The sequence below is a fragment of the Kogia breviceps genome, chromosome 19 (genome assembly GCF_026419965.1).
Source record: "Kogia breviceps isolate mKogBre1 chromosome 19, mKogBre1 haplotype 1, whole genome shotgun sequence".
NCBI classification, from domain to species: Eukaryota; Metazoa; Chordata; class Mammalia; order Artiodactyla; family Physeteridae; genus Kogia; species Kogia breviceps.
In genome coordinates this window covers 45,534,100-45,558,756 of record NC_081328.1, presented here as the reverse complement: position 1 = coordinate 45,558,756, position 24,657 = coordinate 45,534,100, and the positions used below count along the sequence as shown (strand labels likewise).

Below are 24,657 nucleotides of genomic sequence, written 5' to 3'. Positions count from 1 at the left end.
AGACCCAACACAGCAAAAATAAATACATTAATTAATAAGTTCCTACCCCCAACATCTTCTTTAAAAAAAAGATGTGAGATATATATATATATATATATATATATATATATACACACACACACACACACATAATGGAATATTCCTCAGACTTATAAAAGAATGAAATAATGCCATCTGCAGCAACATGGATGGACACAGAGATTAGCATACTAAGTGAAGTAAGTCAGAAAGAGAAAGACAAATATCATATGATATCACTTATATGTGGAATCTAAAAAAAATGATACAAATGGGACTTCCCTGATGGTCCAGTGGTTAAGAATCTGTCTTGCAATGCAGGGAACACTGGTTCGATCCCTGGTTGGGGAACTAAGATCCCACATACCACGGGGCAACTAAAGCCTGCACGCTGCAATGAAAGATTCCACGTGCTGCAACTAAGACCCAACACAGCCAAAATAAATAAATAAATATTGTAAAAATAAAATAAAATAATAACTGATACAAATGAACTTACTTACAAAACAGAAATAGACTCACAGACATAAAGAAAACAAACTTACAGTTACCAAAGGGGATCAGGGGGAGGAGGGATAAATTAGGAGTTTGGGATTAACATATACACACTACTATATATAAAATAGGTAGGACTTCCCTGGTGACACAGTGGTTGGGAATCCACCTGCCAATGCAGGGGACACAGGTTCGAGCTCTGGCCTGGGAAGACCCCACATGCTGTGGAGTAACTAGGCCCATGCGCTACAACTACTGAGCCCACGCTCTAGAGCCTGCAAGCCACAACTATTGAGCCTGTGTGCCACAACTACTGAAGCCCGTGTGCCTAGAGCCTGTGCTCTGCCAACAAGAGAAGCCACCGCAATGAGAAGCCCATGCACTACAACGAAGAGTAGCCCGTTAGCCACAACTAGAGAAAGCCTGCGTGCAGCAACGAAAACCCGACGCAGCCAAAAATATATAAATAAATTAATTTTTAAAAATGAAATAAAATAGGTAAACAAGAATCTGCCGTATAGCACAAGGAACTATACTCAGTTATCTTGTAATAACCTATGATGGAAAAGAATCTGAAAAAGAATAAATATGTATGGATAACTGAATCACTTTGCCGTACACCAGAAACCAACACAACATTGTAAATCAATTATACTTCAATTAAAACAACAAAATGAGATATCTTGCCACAACCATTAAGATGGCCACTATTAAAACAAAACAAAACACAGAAAATAACAAGTGTTGGCAAGGATGTAGAGAAATAGGGATCCCTGTGTACTGCTGGTGCAGCTGCTACTGGAGACTGTATGGTGGTTCCTCAAAAAATTAAAAACAGACTACCACATGATCCAGCAATCCCACTTGTTGGTATACATTCAAAAGAACTGAAATCAAGGCTGTGAAGAGATATTTTCACACCCATGTTTACAGCAGCATTATTCACAACAGCCAAGAGGTAGAAGTAACCCAAACATCTATTAAGGGGTGAACAAAACATGGTCCATCTACATAATGGAACATTACTCAGCTTAAAAAGGAAGGAAATTCTGGAACATGGTACAACACTGGTACAACACAGAAGAACCTTGAGAATATTATGTTAAATGAAATAAGTCAGTCACAAGAGGACAAATACTGTATGAGTCTACTTATATAAGTTCCTGGAGTAGACAAATTCAGAGACAGAGTAGGATGGTGGGGGCTGGGGGAGGGGGAAGGGGAGTCAGTGTCTAATAGGGACAGAGTTTCAGTTTTGCAAGATGAAGAGTTCTGGGGGGTCTGTTAGGAGTGTAATTATTTCCTCAGTGCAGGTTCACTAAGTTCTAGAATCAAATTTATTAAGAGAAACCTGTGAATTATGCCAAGAGATAACCAACATATTTTTAAAATACTATCCAACCAAGGGAGAATATTTAATACTAACACAAACAACACTATGCAAGCACTGGGACTTCAAACTTATTAATGTTGGATTTGTCAGAGTCGTGAGTTTTCTCAAGTTCTAAAAACAGCGAGTCACTCCCTTAGCAAGATGTAACCAAGCTAATGGGAGAATGAAGAAATGCCAGGAGTCACAACAGCCTCTGAAATGTGACCCAGACACAGAGAACCGATCAGGTGGGATGGGGAAAAAAACAAAAACCGAAGTACTTCACGTGAAGAAATCACCAAAAATTTGTTAAAAGGATATTACACTCTGTTTCAAAGTTTTTAAAAAGTTTTAATTTAAATGATACAGGCTATGATTTTTGTCTAAGCCTCTTTCTAACAACAACAACAAAAAAAACCCAGTATTACACGAAATCAGAATTATTTTGTTTTACCTTGATGCCTAATTATGGCTGACTCTGACGCAATTTAAAAAAACATCAATGTCAAGATTACAAATATGTTAGAAGTTAAGGATTAAGACAGCAGTTTTAACCACTGTAAACTGCTATGGCCTCTGGCCTTTGGAAAAGAGAAGAGCAGATTTTTCAGCATCAACTGGTGAGGCAGAGAAAGGGGAAAGTGAGGCTTTCCTGGGAAGAGCAGAAGCAAACAAAGGCAAGACTCCAAACTCCAGGAGAGTCAGAGGACTTTTAGTGACCCCCATCCAGGGCCACAGCCACCACCCCAGTGAGCACCTGCCAGAGCCCCCAAGGGTGGCTGACCCCCACCTCCTGCAGCTGGAGAGGAGGGGGTCTTCTGAAAGGAAGCCCAAGGTTGCCATCAGAGCCCCGGAGTCCCAGGCCCCAAGGGCTGGTCCTGAAAGATCAACAGGCATCACTCACTGCCAGAATAGCAGAGACACACACCCAAGGATGCTCGTCAATATCCACATCTCTAAAAGTCCCCAGGCCCAGCGGCTGGCTGTGCAGCAGACTAAACTACAGAGAGAGATGGAGGACACAAGACAGGCTCCAAGGAAACTTCGACTGATGAAAGCTTCAGGCACAAATCAATACCTGACAGGTCCCACCCTTCCTACAGAACCTGCCTCAAAAAAATGAGAAACTGGGGAAATTCCCTGGCGGTCCAGTGGTTAGGACTCTGCGCTCTCACTGCCGAGAGCTCGGCGGGTTCAAACCCTGGTCAGGGAACTAAGATCCCACAAGCAGCTTGGCAAAAAAAAAAAAAAAAAAGAAACTGAAATAAAATGGGGGAGAAGGACATCTGAGTGTTGGCTTAACCTCCATTCCGCTGAGAGGCTCTTATACGAAAGGGGAGAACTCAGCCCTCCTGGCACGACAGCAGCCCCCTGCCTTTTCATCTTGCCTCCGCCCTGCAACCCCCAGCTCCTTCTATTTCTGAGGAGTTTTCTTTTAATGGAAATATCTTAATTGTTTCTCATTATACAAATTATACATTATCACTATAAAAATAAAACAACACAGAAAAGCATAAAGTAGAAACAGCTGTAAACGAGATCATGCGTGTACTTGCACTGAACTCAAACCAATGGCACCATCTGGCACCATCACACTATTTTCCAACTCTTCCCTCTAACAGTGCATCATGGCTGTGCCTCCGTGTCAGAGTGTACCACAGCATCTAGCATGTTTTTTCCTTCAGATAAAATCCTTTAAGGCTGATACGGGAGAGGAGGAACCAAGATGGCAGAGTAGAAGGACGTGCTCTCACTCCCTCTTGCAAGAACACCAGAATCACAACTAGCTGCTGGACAGTCACTGACAGGAAGACACTGGAACTCACCAAAAAAGATACCCCACATCCAAAGACAAAGGAGAAGCCGCAGTGAGATGGTAGGAGGGGTGCAATCACAGTAAAATCAAATCCCATAACTGGTAGGTGGGTGACTCACACACTGGAGAACACTTATACCACAGAAGTCCACCCGCTGGAGTGAAGGTTCTGAGCCCCACGTCAGGCTTCCCAACCTGGGGGTCTGGCAACGGGAGGAGGAATTCCTAGAGAATCAGACTTTGAAGCCTAGTGGGAATTGACTGCAGGACTTCGACAGGACTGGGGGAAACAGAGACTCCACTCTTGGAGGACACACACAAAGTAGTGTGCACATCGGGACCCAAGGGAAGGAGCAGTGACCCCGGGGGAGACTGAACCCGACCTACCTGCTAGTGTTGGAGGGTCTCCTGCAGAGGGGCGGGAGGGGGCGGCTGTGGCTCACCGTGGGGACAAGGACACTGGCAGCAGAAGTTCTGGGAAGTATTCCTTGGCATGAGCCCTCCCAAAGTCTGTCATTAGCCCCACCAAAGAGCCCAGGTGGGCTCCAGTGTTGGGTTGCCTCAGACCAAACAACCAACAGGGAGGGAACCCAGCCCCACCCATCAACAGTCAAGTGGATTAAAGTTTTACTGAGCTCTGCCCACCAGAGCAACAATCAGCTCTACCCACCACCAGTCCCTCCCATCAAGCCTCTTACATAGCCTCATCTACCAGAGGGCAGACAGCAGAAGCAAGAAGAACTACAATCCTGCAGCCTCTGGAACAAAAACCATATTCACAGAAAGACAGACAAGATGAAAAGGCAGAGGGCTATGTACCAGATGAAGGAACAAGATAAAACCCCAGAAAAACAACTAAATGAAGTGGAGATAGGCAACCTTCCAGAAAAAGAATTCAGAATGATAGTGAAGATGATCCAGGACCTCGGAAAAAGAATGAAGGCAAAGATCGAGAAGATGCAAGAAATGTTTAACAAAGACCTAGAAGAATTAAAGAATAAACAGAGGTGAACAATACAACAACTGAAATGAAAACACTAGAAGGAATCAATAGCAGAATAACTGAGGCAGAAGAACGGATAAGTGACCTGGAAGACAGAATGGTGGAATTCACTGCTGTGGAACAGAATAAAAGAATGAAAAGAAATGAAGACAGCCTAAGAGACCTCTGGGACAACATTAAATGCAACAACATTCGCATGATAGGGGTCCCAGAAGGAGAAGAGCGAGAGAAAGGACCAGAGAAAATATCTGAAGAGATTATAGTCGAAAACTTCCCTAACATGGGAAAGGAAATAGCCACCCAAGTCCAGGAAGCGCAGCAAGTCCCATACAGGATAAACCCAAGGAGAAACACGCTGAAACACATAGCAATCAAATTGGCAAAAATTAAAAACAAAGAAAAATTAATGAAAGCAGCAAGGGAAAAATGAAAAATAACGTACAAGGGAACTCCCATAAGGTTAACAGCTAATTTCTCAGCAGAAACTCTACAAGCCAGAAGGGAGAGGCATGATATACTTAAAGTGATGAAAGGGAAGAAACTACAACCAAGATTACTCTACCCAGCAAGGATCTCATTCAGATTTGATGGAGAAATCAAAAGCCTTACAGACAAGCAAAAGCGAAGAGAATTCAGCACCACCAAACCAGCTCGACAACAAATGCTAAAGGAACTTCTCTAAGTGGGAAACACAAGAGAAGAAAAGGACCTACAAAAACAAACCCAAAACAATTAAGAAAATGGTCACAGGAATATACATACTGATAATTACCTTAAACGTGAATGGATTAAATGCTTCAACCAAAAGACAAAGGCTTGCTGAATGGATACAAAAACAAGAACCATATATATGCTGTCTACAAGAGACCCACTTCAGACCTAGGGACACACACAGACTGAAAGTGAGGAGATGGTAAAAGATATTCCATGCAAATGGAAATCAAAAGAAAGCTGGAGTAGCTATACTCACATCAGATAAAACAGACTTTAAAATAAAGAATGTTGGGCTTCCCTGGTGGCGCACTGGTTGAGAGTCCACCTGCCGATGCGGGGGATGTGGGTTTGTGCCCTGGTCTGGGAAGATCCCACATGCCGCGGAGCGGCTGGTCCCATGAGCCATGGCCGCTGGGCCTGCGCGTCCGGAGCCTGTGCTCCGCAACAGGAGAGGCCACAACAGTGAGAGGCCCACGTACCACAAAAAAAATAAAAAATAAAAAATAAAATAAAATAAAATAAAGAATGTTAAAAGAGACAAGGAAGGACACTACATAATAATCAAGGGATCAATCCAAGAAAAAGATATAACAATTATAAATATATATGCACCCAACATAGGAAAACCTCCATACATAAGGCAACCACTAACAGCTATAAAAGAGGAAATCTACAGTAACACAATAATAGTGGGGGACTTTAACACCTCACTTACACCAATGGACAGATCATCCAAAATGAAAATAAACAAGGAAACAGATGTTTTAAATGACACAATAGACCAGACAGATTTAATTGATATTTAGAGGACATTCCATCCAAAAACAGCAGATTACACTTTCTTCTCAAGTACGCACGGAACATTCTCCACGATAGATCACATCTTGGGTCACAAATCAAGCCTCAGTAAGTTTAAGAAAATTGAAATTATATCAAGCATCTTTTCTAACCACAATGCTATGAGATTAGAAATGAATTACAGGGAAAAAAAAAAGTAAAAACCACAAACACATGGAAGCTAAACAATACATTACTAAATAACCAAGAGATCACTGAAGAAATCAAAGAGGAAATCAAAAAATACCTAGAGACAAATCACAATGAAAACACCATGATCCAAAACCTATGGGATGTAGCAAAAGCAGTTCTAAGAGGGAAGTTTATAGCAACACAAGCCTACCTCAAGAAACAAGAAAAATCTCAAATAAACAATCTAACCTTACACCTAAAGGAACTAGAGAAAGAAAAACAAAGAAAACCCAAAGTTAGCAGAAATAAAGAAATCATAAAGATCAGAGCAGAAATAAATGAAATAGAAACAAAGAAAACAATAGCAAAGATCAATAAAACTAAAAGCTGGTTCTTTCAGAAGATAAACAAAATTGATAAACCATTAGCCAGACTCATCAAGAAAAACAGGGAGAGGACTCAAGTCAATAAAATTAGAAATGAAAAAGAAGAAGTTACAACAGACACCGCAGAAATACAAAGCATCCTAAGAGACTACTACAAGCAACTCTATGCCAATAAAATGGACAACCTGGAAGAAATGGACAAATTCTTAGAAAGGTACAACCTTCCAAGACTAAACCAGGAAGAAACAGAAAATATGAACAGACCAATCACAAGTAATGAAATTGAAACTGTGATTAAAAATCTTCCAACAAACAAAAAGTCCAGGACCATATGGCTTCACAGGTGAATTCTATCAAACATTTAGAGAAGAACTAACACCCATCCTTCTCAAACTCTTCCAAAAAATTGCAGAGGAAGGAACACTCCCAAACTCATTCTATGAGGCCACCATCACCCTGATACCAAAACCAGACAAAGATACTACAAAAAAAGAAAATTACAGACCAATATCACTGATGAATATAGATGCAAAAATCCTCAACAAAATACTAGCAAACAGAATCCAACAACACATGAAAAGGATCATACACCATGATCAAGTGGGATTTATCCCAGGGATGCAAGGATTCTTCAATATATGCAAATCAATCAATGTGATACACCATATTAACAAACTGAAGAATAAAAACCATATGATCATCTCAACAGATGCAGAAAAAGCTTCTGACAAAATTCAACATTTTTATGATAAAAACTCTCCAGAAAGTGGGCACAGAGGGAACCTACCTCAACATAATAAAGGCCATATACAACAAACCCACAGCAAACATCATTCTCAATGGTGAAAAACTGAAAGCATTTCCTCTAAGATCAGGAATGAGACAAGGATGTCAACTCTCACCACTATTATTCAACATAGTTTTGGAAGTCCTAGCCATGGCAATCAGAGAAGAAAAAGAAATAAAAGGAACACAAATTGGAAAAGAAAAAGTAAAACTGTCACTGTTTGCAGATGACATGATACTATACACAGAGAACCCTAAAAATGCCACCAGAAAACTACTAGAGCTAATCAATGAATTTGGTAAAGTTGCAGGATACAAAATTAATGCAAAGAAATCTCTTGCATTCCTATACACTAATGATGAAAAATCTGAAAGAGAAATTATGGAAACACTCCCATTTACCACTGCAACAAAAAGAATAAAATACCTAGGAATAAACCTACCTAGGGAGACAAAAAACCTGTATGCAGAAAACTATAAGACACTGATGAAAGAAATGAAAGATGATGGGCTTCCCTGGTGGCACAGTGGTTGAGAGTCCGCCTGCTGATGCAGGGGACACGGGTTCGTGCCCAAGTCCGGGAAGATCCCACATGACGCGGAGTGGCTGGGCCCGTGAGCCATGGCCGCTGAGCCTGCGCGTCCAGAGCCTGTGCCGCACAATGGGAGAGGACACAACAGTGCGAGGCCCGCGTATCGGAAAAAAAAAAAAAAAATTAAAGATGATACCAACAGATGGAGAGATATACCATGTTCTTGGATTGGAAAAATAATATTGTGAAAATGATTATAATACCCAAAGCAATCTACAGATTCAATGCAATCCCTATCAAATTACCAATGGCATTTTTTACAGAACTAGAACAAATCATCTTAAAATTTGTATGGAGACACAAAAGACCCCGAATAGCCAAAGCAGTCTTGAGGGAAAAAAACAGAGCTGGAGAAATGAGACTCCCTGACTTCAGGCTATACTAGAAAGCTACAATAATCAAGACAATATGATACTGACACAAAAACAGAAACACAGACCAATGGAACAAGATAGAAAGCCCAGAGATAAACCCACGCACCTATGGTCAACTAACCTATGACACAGGAGGCAAAGATATACAATGGAGAAAAGACAGTCTCTTCAATAAGTGGTGCTGGGAAAACTGGACAGCTACATGTAAAAGAATGAAATTAGAACACTCCCTAACACCATACACAAAAATAAACTCAAAATGGATTAGATACCTAAAACTAAATGTAAGACCAGACACTATAAAACTCTTAAGAGGAAAACATAGGAAGAACACTCTTTGACATAAATCACAGCAAGATCTTTTTTGATCCACCTCTTAGAGTAATGGAAATTAAAACAAAAATAAACAAACGGGACCTAATGAAACTTCAAAGCTTTTGCACAGCAAAGGAAACCAAAAATAAGATGAAAAGACAACCCTCTGACTGGGAGAAAATATTTGCAAATGAATCAACGGACAAAGGATTACTCCCCAAAATATATAAACAGATCATGCAGCTCAATATTAAAGAAATAAACAACCTAATCAAAAAATGGGCAGAAGAGGGCTTCCCTGGTGGCGCAGTGGTTGAGAATCCGCCTGCCGATGCAGGGGACACGGGTTCGTGCCCCGGTCCGGGAAGATCCCACATGCCGCAGAGCGGCTGGGCCCGTGAGCCATGGCCGCTGAGCCTGTGCGTCCGGAGCCTGCGCTCCGCAATGGGAGAGGCCACAACAGTGAGAGGCCCGCGTACCACAAAAAAAAAAAAAAAAAAAAAAAAAAAAAAAAAAAAAAAAAAGGGCAGAAGACCTAAATATACATTTCTCCAAAGACGACATATAGATGGCCAAGAAGCACATGAAAAGCTGCTCAACATCACTGATTATTAGAGAAATGCAAATCAAAACTACAATGAGGTATCACCTCACACCAGTTAGAATGGGGATCATCAGAAAATCTACAAACAACAAATGCTGGAGAGGGTGTGGAGAAAAGGGAACCCTCCTGCACTGTTGGTGGGGATGTAAATTGATACAGCCATTATGGAGAACAGTATGGAGGTTCCTTAAAAAACTAAAAACAGAATTACCATATGATCCAGCAATCCCACTACTGGGCATATACCCAGAGAAAACCACAGTTCAAAAAGACACATGCACCCCAATGTTCATTGCAGCACTATTTACAATAGCCAGATCATGGAAGCAACCTAAATGCCCATCGACAGACAAATGGATAAAGAAGATGTGGTACATATATATACAATGGAATATTACTCAGCCATAAAAAGGAATGAAATTGAGTCATGTGTTGAGACATGGATGGATCTAGAGATTGTCATACAGAGTGAAGTAAGTCAGAAAGAGAAAAACAAATATCGTATACTAACACATGTATGTGGAACCTAGAAAAATGGTACAGATGAACTGGTTTGCAGGGCAGAAGTTGAGACACATGTAGAGAACAAACATATGGACACCAAAGGGGAAAAACTGCGGTGGGGTGGGGATGGTGGTGTGCTGAATTGGGCGATTAGGATTGACACGTATACACTGATGTGTATAAAACTGATGACTAATAAGAACCTGCTGTATAAACAAACAAACAAAAAAACAACTAATACTAAACTTTCTTTGGGTTATTTGTATGGAAATATGTTAATATAAATGTTTCAGACGTCACATGAAATTTCTAAAAATCTGTATGTTCTGGTATAATGTTATAAATCATAATTCTAGTTATCACTTTAAAATGTATATCTCAGAAATAACTAAATTTCCTTGTCAATTGCATTATTATGAACTTTCATCAAATCTTTAACCGTGGTCATTTTAAAGTATTTTGTCATTTACAGATTTCTGGGTGTACTCTGATGCTTTTACAAAAATGTTCCTATAAAAGGGTTTCATCTTCAAGGAATTCACGGAGGAGAGTCTGACAGGGCTTCCCTGGTGGCCCAGTGGTTGACAGTCCACCTGCCAATGCAGGGGACACGGGTTCGTGCCCTGGTCCGGGAAGATCCCATGTGCCATGGAGCGGCTGGGCCCGTCAGCCACGGCCGCTGAGCCTGCGCGTCCAGAGCCTGTGCTCCGCAACCGGAGAGGCCACAACAGTGAGAGGCCCACGTACCGCAAAATATTTTAAAAATTTTTTTAAAAAGACTCTGACAAGTACAGGTTTCTGGTAACTGACTATACTGCTGAAGTGAAAAAGCAATTTCAGAACTGTAATGGAAAACTGATGAATTCATAAAAGTGCTAACAAATGATCAAGATGAAAAAAAATTAATTACATGGGACTGAGTGAACTGATGAGGATGATTATAATTTTTGTGACTTTCTGTTTGAATAAAAAAAAAATCCCACAAGGACTCAGAGGCAAAAAGTATACAAATCAATTTTCATTGCAAAGTAAAGAAACCGTTACAGTGGAGGATTACTGGACTCAATGTCAATATTATGACATAGTATGAGTGTGTTTCGTGTTTGGTAATTGCAATCATTGTTGCTTTTGTTGTGATCATCCATTTACAATGCTTGGTGTCAGTTTATTTATCTCTTGTAAAAATAAAATACTGTGTGTGTGTGTGTGTGTGTGTGTGTGTGTGTGTGTGTGTGAGAAAAAAATAAAAATAAAATAAAATAAAATAAAATAGATAACTAATAAGGACCTACTGTTGCCTGCGCTAGAGTTCCCTAGTGCAGGGAACTCTGCTCAATACTCTGTAATGACCTATATGGGAAAAGAATCTAAAAAACAGTGTATACGTGTATATATATGACTGATTCTCTTTGAGTACAGCAGAAACAACACAACACTGTAAATCAACTATATTCCAATAAAAATTTAAGAAAAAAAAATCCTTTGAGTATGATTGTTGGATCAGAGTGTGTGTGTGTGTGTGTGTGTAAATACAGAAAATGAACAGTTTGCCAAATTATTCTACAAAAATTTTACCAATTTAAACTTATACCATCAAGGTTAGGACAGGACATGGGATGATCTGCCTCTCCACATCCTCACTTCCGACTGGGACACCCCCCCACCCCCCCCAATCAGCTCAGGCCCCTCCGTCTCACGTGCTTCCCATTTCTCTCTAGTCCCCTCACCCACCATGTGCTGGGCTGACCAAGCAGGGCGTGGAGCCCACAGGACCTGCTCTGAAACTGGAGGATGTTGGGCCATGGGTAAGGCCCCAACAGACTGTCAGGTCAGGCAGGTGCTGAACTGGGCAATGTTAGGGACTGTGTGTAAACAGGTCACCTCTTATTTCCAGACACTGGGTAGTCTCACCGAGGACCCTGCCCATATTATTCATTACTGCATCTTTAGCCCCCAGTGCAGCACTCAGTGGGCTCAGGAACAAGCAGACTCACCTGCTGCTCCACCTGTCACTCAGCATCCCCTCTAGGCCTCTGTGTCCCCTCTGCTTCCCCGCACATGGCTGCCAATGTCACATGTGTGAGCACTGGTCACATGGAGGAAAAGGCGGGCAGCGCTAAAGACAAGGGGACTCCTCTGGACCCTGCTGCCCTCCTTGAGGACCTTGCAAATTCATCCAGTGTAGGCTACAAAAGTTCTACTCAGCTTTGGAATGTGGGAGGGTTGTGTTTCTTTTTTTTTTTTCCAGTATGTGGATCTCTCACTGTTGTGGCCTCTCCCATTGAGGAGTGCAGGCTCTGGACACGCAGGCCCAGTGGCCATGACTCACGGGCCCAGCCGCTCCGCGGCACGTGGGATCCTCCTGGACCGGGGCACGAACCCGCGTCCCCTGCATCGGCAGGCGGACTCTCAACCACTGCGCCACCAGGGAAGCCCCAGGTTGTGTTTCTAAATGAAGAGTGGAGTTGACTTTTTAGTACTCCTTTTATTTCTATAACCACTTAGATATAATTTTATCCAAAGGCATCACTCTTGATACGTCTTTGTTCAAATTATGCTTTGAAACTTCCTTCCAGGATATGCTTGGATGTGTATGTGATATACATGAATCGGAGTTCTACACTTTGACCCCACAGCAGCCCTGTGAGAACACCACACAGGCTGTGCTCCCAGGGCTCCCACGCCTCCCCCAAGCTGAGCCATGCTGCTCTGTGCACGGGACGCAGGACCTACATACAGCACCTCGGAGGAGAAAGCTGCCTCCACTGGGGTCTTGGGGACGCCCAAGACGGCATCCCAGCACTGCCAGCTCCACCCAATGGTGGATGTGCCTGCAAGAGGCATTCGGCTCACGGCCAGTCGCGCAGTCCCCTTACTCAGAGCCACGGTCACAGCAGAGATAAGGCCAAGAGCCCAGATCTGGGAATGACCCTACAATGCAGGCACACTTCCTTCCTCATTTAGGAAAGTAAATCTCAAAGATAAAAAAGGAATAAGGTCAAGTCTTCTACCTATTTTCTACTGTTGAGTTAGCTGCCAGGAATGTAGCAGCAGACTAGCCTGCAAGTGCATGTAGGAGAAGTCCTTAAACACATCATTAGTAAGCACCACAGAGCCCTGCTGGATCCCTCGCTAATTCAAAATTCACTACAAGCTAAGCTCAGGGACGGCCTGCCCCAGACACAGTGCAGCTGAGCAGGGACAGGGAACAAACACGGCACTGTGACATGACAGCAGCAAACCTTCCTGGCACTTAGGAGGTTTAGACGCTTCTTGTTTAACTTATTTTTATAAGAAATCCTAGATTTACTGTAAACATTTCATTAATTAGGAAGCAGTTTTTAATATGCCTCTAATGATTCAACTTTGAAACTAAAGTCTGTAACTCCGAAGTTTGTAGGTCAATTTAAGTAAAAAGTATCCTGAAATGTTCAAGTTAAGCTGCTTCAAAATATTTTGTAACTATTTTTCTGTATAAAACAGAGTTGTTGAGGCTTCCCTGGTGGCATAGTGGTTAAGAATCTGCCTGCCAATGCAGGGGACACGGGTTCGAGCCCTGGTTCAGGAAGATCCCACATACCGCAGAGTAACTATGCCTGTGCACCACAACTACTGAGCCTGTGCTCTAGAGCCCATGAGACACAACTACTGAGCCCATGTGCCACAAGTACTGAAGCCCATATGCCTAGAGCCCGTGCTCCGCAACAAGAGAAGCCACCGCAATGAGAAGCCTGTGCACCGCAACAAAGAGTAGCCCCCACTCACTGCAACTAGAGAAAGTCCGCATGCAGCAACGAACGCCCAACGCAGCCAAAATAAATAAATTAAATAAATAAATTTTTTTAAAAAAAGAGTTGTCTTAATTCACTACCTAACCAAAACAAAACAAATAGAAGTCAGCAGCACAGAAGACTGAGGAGACTTCCACTGTCGCCTGTAACACTCATTAATCCCAAAGACCCACTCTTTCAGGGTAACACTGCTGCCACCAATGACAAGGGCACAAGCTTACAAAGCACTTTCTGTGTGTACTGCCACTCGTCTGTGTGTCTCACACGTCCTAATTCACCCATCTTTACAATAACCTTAGGAGGTAGGCAGTTATCATCTTCATTTTTCACACATCAAGAAACTGAGGCCAACAGAAGGTGAGGAACTTGCCCAAGGTTACACAGCGACGTGGCAAGGGGCAGAGCAGGACTGGAATCTAAATAGTGTGGGCCCAGAGTCTGAGCCTTTTACTAACCAGCTACATGGTCTTTCTCTAATAAATAAAAGTTATAGACCTCAGCTTACAAAATAAATTCCTGAATATAAAGCACCACTTACTGTTTTACGTACCAGGGCTGTATGGAAGATTTTACTTGACAAAGAGGTTCCACCACCAAAAAAAAAAAGATTCTGAAAATCCCTGATGTAGGATATTAGTTGTCAAAATGGAAGGGGGCTAATAGGGAAGCTTAAGAATGCAGTGACTTCCTCTTACAGATGAGAAACAGTTCTTGCATCAGAAAATATAACTTGCATGCTGAATAAAAACCAAAACCACAACTGCAGGAAGAAAAAGGATGTTTCTCATTGTTTATGATTTATCTGAGATTTGTTCATCCGTTGGCAGATAAGGAACAGGAGACACTAAAAGCTTAAGAAAAATACATAGGAGAAGAAGAAAATGGGATGATTCTACCTGTAAATTACACATTTTTCCTGTCAAATGGGAAAAGGACCACCATTATTTTATTTTACCAACAGAATTCCTAATTCCAGCTTTTGAAAACTTGTATTCCGTGAAAACATAATTTAAGACACTGAAATAAGTAAACAGATGCAACTATATTGCTACAATAGTATTTTCTAAGTGTGGGTCATTTTAAGAGTCAAAGTGCCTTGTGCTGTGACTAAACCCCTCACTCGCGCTCCCTACAGCTTCACCTTCAACAGGAAGAGTGAAGTGGCCAGCACAACCGCACCTGGTTCTCTCAGCAGGGCTAGCGGGTACTGGATTCGCCAGAGTACCCAGAGTCGCCAACACCCGCTGAATCACCACTGCACCTGGCCCACAGAGCCCAGCACTCATAGAAGCTCAACGGAAGAAAGAGGACAGCTGCATCCAGGCTGACAGTGCCACGAACCCTGTTCACTTCTCAAATCCAGCTCCCCTCTAATCTGCAAGATAAAATCTAGACTCTACGGGCTGGAAAAGGGCAGAAACCAAGAAATGTCAGTTACTCTTACCTTGTTTCTCTTTTTCCTTTAGTGGATCGGTGTTATAGACTCGGAATCCATTTTCCATCCCACACGCAAAGCACCCTAAAGTGTGAGACAGACAAATTAATCACCTCACTGGGGTCTCAGCTGAGGACCCCAGGCCTGGCTGGCACAAGCAAGGGGTCCAGAGACAGTGACCTCTCCCAGGAACTCTTGTGGATGCTCAGACCACACGAACGTGGTCTGCAAGTGTCACTACGACTCTCTTCATGAACTGTTATCAGAAGATTTGCACGTCACTGCACTGCCCCCCGCAGGGCCCTTCTGGCATCCCGTGGACCAGGCTCACTTAACTCCAGCACGAGGGGTTCACCGGCTACTGCACCAACCACTCTGCCACTGCGCACTTCCCTCAACTCCTGCCTCTAATGCTCACCACTGGCCTCCCCGTTCCCAACACACCTCTCGAGGACTGTATCAGCCACCAAGTCCTAGAGAGGCAATGACAAACAAGAAAGTCCATGAGGACAGCCACAAAGCGGGCAACCCCAGCATGTATGGACATGCCCAGTTGGGGAAGGGCTGGTGTGGATGGTCTTCTAGAAGGCAGCTTGAGGTCTCCATGACCCCACTCCCACTTGGAACTAATCCTAACTCCCTAAACCCCTGTCATGGTAACCATCCCCAAGTCACACACCAGATTGTTAATGGTCCGATTAAAGGCACTGTTACGAACTGAATGAAGCACTCAAGTTTCAAGACGATCCTGTGACCCGGACTTCACTTGCCTAAGGGTGACCAAGACCACATTAATCTCCTTCAACACCACCATGCCGGCTCATATGAAGCTTGTGGCCAGAAGAAGAAACACCAAACCCTCCGCTTCTTTTTCCAAGACAAGCTGCAGGGCCTGGACCCTCACTGCGACCGCACTGCTGGCCTGAATGCAAAAGCCACCCTCAGGGTCTCTTCCCCCAGTTTTGATCTGTGTTCCAGCGTTGGGAAGACATTATTCTACCCTATCAGCCACCCCTGCCCCCAACATGAAAAGCATGCTTTTATTTTTTGTCCAAGTTACTTATAAAACTGCAAGGACCATGACAGCCTCCTCAGGAGTTGGAGACTGTTCTGCAGTCAACTCTCAGGCACTTTATCTGGGCCTGGAGCCTGACACTCACTCTAAAGTTCAGTGTTACTTACTATCTCTAACTTATTCTGGGTTGTAACTCCCTCTTTGTGTTATTGGAATCATGTAATCTGGACAGGGGAACCAGAGATTGGCTTTCTGGAAAATATGAAAATAATACAGAAGTTGAAACTTTTCCCTTTCTTTCTCAACTATTACACCTTCTACAAGTTTTAAGCCTGCACCTATCTTATTTGTCTTTGCCAGAACACATATATTTCTGACAAGACTTGTATAAAATAAATAAACAATCCCTACAAATCCACAAGAAAAAGGCAGACAACCCAACAGAAAAATGAGCAGAAGATTTGGACATTTCACAAAAGAGAATATCCAAATGGTCAATAAACACACAGAATCAGGGAAATGTAAATACAATCTCACATATACCACAATGAGACCTATTAAACATCCACCAAAAGGGCCAAAATAATGGAAAATACACCAAATGTAAGGAGTGTGTAGAACTCTCACGGGAACTCTCAGAACTGCTGTTGGAGGGCAAACCAAGACGACCACTGCAGATAACTGTTTGCACGACTACCGCTGTCAATTCCACTCCTAGGTATACAAGCCTCGCAGAAATGACAACATACGTTCACCAACTGACAGGTATTAGAATGCTCACAGCAGCACCATTATGCTCATAATGGCCCCAAACTGGGAATCCACCCAAAGACCTACGAATGGTTCAATGGATAAATGAACTGTAACATATTCACACAAAGAAACATGGCACCAATAAGAATGATCTACAATTATACTCAACAGTATGGAAAAAAAAAATCTCACAAACATGATACCGAATAAAAAAGCCAGAAACAAAATACAATACGGACAGGCAAAACTAATCTATGTCATTGGAAGTCAGAATGGGGGAGTGGCTGGAAGGAGCACAGGGTGGCCAGCCAGGTGTTTGGTTTCTTAACCTGGGTGCTGTGGAAGGTGTTTTCAGTTTGGAAAATTCACCAAGCAGAATACTTAGGATACGTGCACTTTTCTGTAAGAATAGTGTGCTTCAATTAAAAGCTAGAAGAAAAGGTACTACAAACACCACAAGACTGGAAACCACTCACTAAGGAGGCTAGACATTATCCTTGCTATTTTGGGGGTAGGGGAAATAATTAACGGATTTTACTTAGCTATCATACAAAAGTTGGCATTAATCTTCTCATTCTTGCTATCTTAACAAAACTTTTCCCCACAGAGAAGTGTTCAAGGCAACAGCTGGTGACCAAGCACCGTGCACAGGAAGCCGACTGGCAAAAGGGCGTCAGAATCACTGAAGGGCATTCGTCTACGCATGAGCCATGTGCAGTCCACATGCAAGTGCTCTTCGCCCACACTCCAGAACCACAGCAGAGTGAGCCAGCGAAGTCAGCTTGTGGCCTCAGTCTTGGTCGAGGCAGGACAAGCTAGTCTACAGAGAAGGTGTGTGTACTCAAACCCTGTGTTTCCCACGGGAAGAGAAAGAAAAACGGCAGCCAGATTATAGAAATGTACATATCCACACCTCAGAATCTTGAAAACTGTAATGCAAGTTATCTTTGGGAGAAGACAAGTCAAAAGTTTAAACAATTTAAAATTATAAGCAAATGTTTCTAAAGTTGCAATGCGAGTGCTAAAAAAGCTGAGTAAAAATTAAAAATCAGTATAAAAACAAAATGTAATGAACTCAACAATCTGGCATAAATTTACATTATAGGGAATTAGGCTAAGGGTAAGCAGAAGCTTAAGTTTAAAAGTATATTTGGCGGGGGGGGGGGGGGCTTCCCTGGTGGAGCAGTGGTTGAGAGTCCGCCTGCCGATGCAGGGGACACGGGTTCGTGCCCCGGTCCGGGAAGATCCCACATGCCGCGGAGCGGCTGGGCCCGGGAGCCATGGCCACTGAGCCTGCGCGTCCGGAGCCTCTGCTCAGCAAGGGGGCGGGGGGGGGACCCACAACAGTGAGAGGCCCGTGTACCGCAAAAAAAAAAAAAAAAAAAGAAGTATATTTTTTTTCCAGCAACACTAAGCTTTACTTGTAATTTATTACAATGAAATGAGGTGGTTTTACAAAAGTTGCGTGTATTTTTCAGACAACTGAAATATATCCATCTAAAAACCACAGCTGTATTTTCTAAATAATCTTTGATGAAACCTTTATAAAAGACATTATAAACTTCACTGGTTTCTAAAATAATCAGCATCATCGTGAGCCTCAATTATTATACTGAAACTTCGTACAAGGGTGCCTCACCTGGCACTAAGGCAGGTATAGAAGATCTTGCATTTAAAGGGCCTCAGAGTCAGTAAGCTTTTTGCTTCTGTGTTTGCTTTTCAGGGCTGCCTCTCCCCTCCCCTACTATCAGCCAGTCACCTCTTTCCATTGAAAACACATTTCTTAACGAGTTGTAACACGGTGAACTCCTTAAAGAGTTCTCAATTATTATCAGAACCTACTGAAAAACCTACTGGCCCTCCTGTGGAAATCAAAACCCCAAATGTTCTGCCACATACTGCTGGATGCCCAACATGTGGCCCCAAAAAGGCACCCCAACGTGGGGCCACACCACCTGCGGTCCCCAGCCCAGCCGTCCCCATCCCACGTTCTTCCCCACGTCCACCTCCACCCCTCCAAGAACACTTCCTGCCCTCAAGGGCTCCTCCCCGAAGGAAAACCCCTGCCTCGCCTCGGTTCCCAGACACACTTAACTCTCCCGGGGCCCCACAGTCAGGACCTTGGAGCCATAACCCCACAAGCCCAAGTGCCCACGCGCTGACACAGCGGGGCCACCTCCGCCCGGCCTATTTAACTCTACACCAATCTCCACAGACACGGATCCTGCAGTTCCTGCTTCTGGATTCTCTTCAAGCCGGCTTCCAAAGCGAACACTCGGAACCGACTCGGGTCCCCCTCCCCGGGTGAGAGTGGGGCGCAGGCCCGCAGCCCGCCGGACTCGGAAACGCGAAAAATGCCATTTCCCCAAAGCCGTGCTGGACGGTCCGGTTTCCATCCAACAAAAAAAGAAAGTGTGAGTCCGGCGATTTTTTTTGCTATAAAAATCAACAGAAAAAACGAGGACCTTCGCGGACGAGGTCCCGAGCCTGGGGGGCCGTCCTCATCTCGGCGCGACCCCGTCCCGGCCGCTGGGGACCCTAAAGCGACAGGAAAGAACCGACGCCGCCCGGAAAATCCCGTTACCGTCCGACCGGGGCGGGGTGTGGGCGTCGGGTCAGTGGGCGAGCGGCTGGGAGGTGGGGCGGCCGGGGTGGGGCGGCCGGGGGTGGGGGAGGGACACCGGGGGGAGGGGAACAGGCGCCGGGGGAGGAGGGGACGAGCGGCCTGGACGCGGTACGAACGCTACCGCAGGGCGCCGAGGGCCGAGGGCGGGACCCCGCTCGAAGGGGCATTGGCGGCGGGAGGGCCGGGGCAGTCGACGGGCTTCCCTCACCGTGGTCCTGGTTGAAGCCGGCGTAGAGCAGCCCGTTGCCGTGCGGGTTACAGGGCAGGAGGTTCATGGCGCAGCGGGGTCCACCGCGCCTCAGCGCCGCATGCCGCTCGGAGAGGCAGGCCGCCAGAGTCCCTCTGGCCAGCTCCGAGGCCGCCGCGGCCGGAAGCGAAAGGCCCACCGCCTGCGCGCGCAGCCAGGGAGTCGCGGAGCGCCGAGCACATCCACCCGGGGCCTGTCGGGCGGGGAGGGAGCTCCGAGAGCGTCACGTCTATGGGAGGCGGGGCCTGCCCGAAGAGGGCTGGTCTGGTCGGTTTGGGAGCGGGGCCTGGTCTGAGAGGAGGGGCCGCACCTGTGGAGGGTGTATGTGGCGGCGGGAGCCGCTTGTCCCAGTCGGGAGGAGACCCCCAGTGCAGCCGAGCCCTCCAGGGGGGCGGCGATTCAAAGGGACAGTCCAGGGACCTCCCTGCTGGCGCAGTGGTTGGGAATCCGCCTGCCAGTGCAGGGGACGCGGTGCCAGCCCTGGTCCGGGAAGCTCTCACATGCCCCGGAGCAACTAAGCCCGTGCGCCACAACTACTGCGCCTGCTCTCTAGAGCCCGTGAGCCACAACTAGGGAAGCCCGCGCGCCTAGAGTCCGTGCTTAGCCACAAGAGAAGACACCGCAATGAAAAGCCTGCGCACGGCAGTGAAGAGTAGATCCCGCTCACTGCAACTGGAGAAAGCCCAAGCGCAGCAACGAGGACCCAACGCAGCCAAAAATAAATGAATAAATAAATAAATTTTAAAACAAAACAAAGTGACAGCCTTGACCCGTGACCCTCAGGAGCACGCAGGACCCAGTCCCCCACAGTAGCTCGAGTCCCCCGGAAATCATGTAGATTAAGGTAAGCATAAGAGACTTTTTTACTTTTACTTGATAAAAAGGTAAATATCTCAGTAAAAAAAACCAATGCATTATGGAGTTTTTAACAGGTATGCTAATAAAATGTATGCAAAAATAGCAAAATGAGTGGAAGTGAGGAAATGGAAGTACAGGTGACCCTTGAGCAACTCAGGGCCACTTACAGGAGGATTTTTTTTGATAGTAAATTCCTCAGGGCTACACGACCCTGGTTGGTTAGATCCACAGATGCAGAACCACAGATATCGAGGATAGGAGGGCCAACTATAAATTACGCACGGATTTTTGACTGCGTGGAGGGCAGGCGCCCTTAATCCCCGCGTTGTTCAAGGGTCGACTGTATATGAATGTATAGACCCTCCCACCCCCTACCCTCCACCTCCTCAGAGAGAGACCCCCCCACACACAGGGACACAGACCCCCCACGACCCACAGCTACCCACGGACACGCAGCTGCCCCCAGAACACAGAATCCCCAAGACACAGAGCGCCCCCCAGGACACACAGAACCGTCTTCAGGGACATAGAGCTCCCCAAGACACCAAGCTCCCACACACACAGAGTCCTCCAGATCACAGAGCCCCGCCTACCACCACTTCCGCCCAGGACACACAGCCCCCTGGGACACAGCACATCATCAAGTAAGGCTCTGGGCTTCCCAGCACGCAGAGCTGGCCCATGGTCCTATTCCAACACAGTGGCCATGGAGGCAGGAGCAGCTGGCCCTAGGGTCCCCGCCCAGAGGGCCCTCTGGTCTCGCCTTTCATCTGCAAGAGGTAAGGTTATTTCGTATGATACAGTGTTTCACTAGTAAAACAATCAGAGAACCTTCAAAGAGCTACCATCCATTACCCCCATTTCTAAAGTGGCCCACAGAGCAATGATAAAATTTTGCAGCAAGGAATCAAGAAACCAGCAGACAATGCTGGCCAGCTTTGAGCCGCACAAGGCACTGTCCTCCAGCAGATGTAGAAAGTTAGTCTCCAACGCAGCAGACAGGCATTTTCTAGCCCGGAGTGCCAAGTCCACTCCTGGGCTAGACAGTGGTCTTCCTGTCATCTCAGCAGGCACAGAAAGAGCACCGGGGATTCTGGCACACACAGCCTAGCCACAGCGGGCTGGGTCAGATATGAAAGCTCCCTGGACAAGGCCCCTCAGGCTGATAAGGGCAGCATAAAGGCAAGACCCTTCATGAACACAGTCCAGAATGGGGCAGCGTCCGAGCCAGCAAAGGCCAGACCGCATGCTGGTGCCTGAGTGGCTGCTGCTTTTACCAGCAACGGCTTTAACCTTGCTCAGTCTTCACACCTTCTAGATAGAAGTTACTAAGACAGCGATCCCGGAATCACCCCCTGCTCCCTGAGAGCATCGAATACAGCAAAGTGCTCTCCTACCACAACTGCTAGTCTGAATCCTTTCCAACACCCTCCTACAGAAATGTCCCCGTTTTTTTGACCGTAGGAGGTCTCCCTCATTGCAGTGAGTCAACAGTTCCTGGTGGTCTTTGGCTGATGACAGTGAAAGCGCTTCTGGGCTGCCTCACCTAGGAGGGGTAAAGGCTGGAGCAACAGCAACTACGTTGGGGCAAGTGGACTTTGGAACTCTTCCTTGTTGCCTCTGTCTTCCTCTCCACAGTGACTCAGAGGCCTCTGTACCTGGGCTGGTTCCACTGTTATTGTGGGAAAGTAGAGTGAAAGAAGCAGTATTCCACAGTTGAGTTCTAGACTGAGGCAGGGAGAGAAGGTAGGATTAAAAGCCAAAACTTGATTGGCAGGAGCCAGCCTTTTTTGAGAAGAAAGGTATGTGAGACTCTGGAGATCTGAAGAAGGAGGGCACAGACTCAAGTATTCCACTGAAGCCAGAAGAGATAGAGCCAGACCCTGACCCCGAGTTCAGGCTGGCTGGGGAATGAGGGTCGGGGATCAAGGGTCAGAGGTGAGGTGTGGCAGGGCCAGTCTGACCCTTGCCAGGGTCGGGAACCACGTTGGATACCCACTGCCTGTATGGAGAAGTGGGTGCCATTACCTACCATTGATCCACCTGCCCAGTGCCAGGCAGAAGCATCTAGATCAACAGCTGCCCTGTTCTGAGGCTTTGTCATCCTTATTCACTAGGTCACCATATCGATGACACACCCAGTGGAGGTCGGTGCCCCAAGGGAGGCGAGACCCAAGGGCATGCAGGGAGCGGGGAGTGAACACAGGGTCCTGCCCTACTGGTGGGTCGGGGTGTGTCCCCTGCCCCCATGGCAGCTCAGCCCCCTCCCCCCTGTTCCCCAATACATGCAGCTTCAGGCTTGCTTTTCAAATCCATGTTTACTTTGAGGACGCAATTCTCCCACAAAGGGAAGCATCTCCATCTCCATCTCTTTGGCAAAACAAATATTATCAAGCTCATAATTGACATTTTTTCCAGATTCAATATTTGCCTGGATCATTCCTCATCAAAGTTGTAAGCTCTCTGTCTAGGAAACTATTCTGCATTGCAGTAACTTTTACAGGGCAATTGAAGACATAATTGTACATAATATATTTTGAATCTAGATGCTTGAAAAGAGAATTACAAGCAGCTGGGACACAATTTGGTCTGCTTGTTTATACTTGGGGTGGATTTTGCCAGCAGTGAGGCCATGGAAGAAAATGGCGAAGTTTGAGAGCAGTTTCTCCAAGGTTCAGTTTACATTTCAGTTTTGATTTCGGTATGCTCACCACCAAAACATGCATACTTGTACTTAATGTGTTCTGTATTAGGGTTTGTTTTTATTTCACGGAAATGTCACTTTGATAGTACTTTCTACTGTGAAGCATAATTTATTCCTTGTTGTGTGAGCCCTGGGGTGGCCATAACAAATTGCCACAAACTGGAGGGCTTGAAACAACAGAAGTGTGCCTCTCACAGTTCTGGAGGCCAGAGTCTGAATCCAGGTGTGGGCAGGGCTCTTGGGGGCCCCCCTCCTGCCTCTTCCAGCTTCTGGTGGCCCCAGCTGTCCTTCAATTAAACAACAAAAAGGGACCAAATTTAGGCTTGTGACCGGGTGTCCGTCCCCAGCCTCCCTACCTCCACCAGCCTTGGAAACCTGCACCTTCTACTTCCGCGCGCCCTTCAAGGGGCAGGGGAGAGGGGCTCGCGTTCAGGGTGGACCCCTCCTCATTTCTGCTTGTGGCAGTCGGGGAAGTGACACCCTACTGCAGCCATCAGGCTTCGTGGTCAGCAGGTCAGCCCTTCACTCTCCTCTCTCATCCACTGCCTAGCAGAGAGAAGGGTGTGATGGCCCGGCAGCAAGTCCTCCCAGGCCCACAGCCCCTTGCAGAGGGACCGTCCCCTCAAGTCTCACCTGCTATGCCCTCGCCTGCTCCCCTGTGCACATCTGTCCCTGTTGTGCTCAGGGGGCTGGGTGACCAGCCATGGCCGAGCACATTTCCTCCTCTCGGGGCCTCGGCTCCACCGTCTCTGAATAGAAGTGTCGCTTCCAATTCTAGGGTCCTTTAAATTTCTAAAAAATCTGTAAATAATTAACAGAAACCGAGGACATCTGTGTGTTTTCAAGCTTTTTTTTTTTTTTAATCCATTGTTGCAACCTCTGGCTGCCACAGAGAATCTAGTGGTAGAACCAGGAAGGAGACCCTGCCCAGAGTCTTGGCTGAGTCAGCTCTGATCTTTACGCTCATGCCGGGAGGTGACAACCGGGGCCAGAGTACCACCCACTATTTCCGCAGACAGGCACCCGCTGGACGGCTGGTCCTTCAGTCCCCACTGTCTGCCTCTGTGTTCTTTTCAGGAAAAGGCATCCTTTCAGTCAATGGCACGGGGACACAGCCTTGTTGCCAACACCAGGCACTAGCACTGATTGTGGTGCCTGAAACAGGTGATAAAGCAAATGGAATAAAGGGCAGTGGAAGTACACTTCTCCATTGAATGGAAGTACAATTTTCCATTCTTTCCAATGGAAAATTGGAAGAAGCAGCCAACAATTCTACCGA

The 24,657-nt window shown here is 45.7% G+C and overlaps 1 protein-coding gene across 2 annotated transcripts in view; it reads right to left on the bottom strand.

The window, feature by feature from the left end:
- Positions 1-20,318, bottom strand: part of WDR45B (WD repeat domain 45B) — a 37,934-nt gene extending 17,616 nt beyond the window's left edge. Inside the window, exons 1-2 of one of the 2 annotated variants that reach the window (XM_059046987.2) lie at positions 19,778-20,318; positions 15,185-15,259 (exon numbers count right to left, since the gene is read on the bottom strand). In XM_059046987.2, coding sequence (XP_058902970.1) covers positions 15,185-15,259; positions 19,778-19,844 — 142 coding nt within the window. In that variant the 5' untranslated portion in view covers positions 19,845-20,318. The remainder of the gene's footprint in view (positions 1-15,184; positions 15,260-19,777) is intronic. The other variant, XM_059046991.2, reaches the window with a different exon arrangement.
- Positions 20,319-24,657: the final 4,339 nt, after the last annotated feature.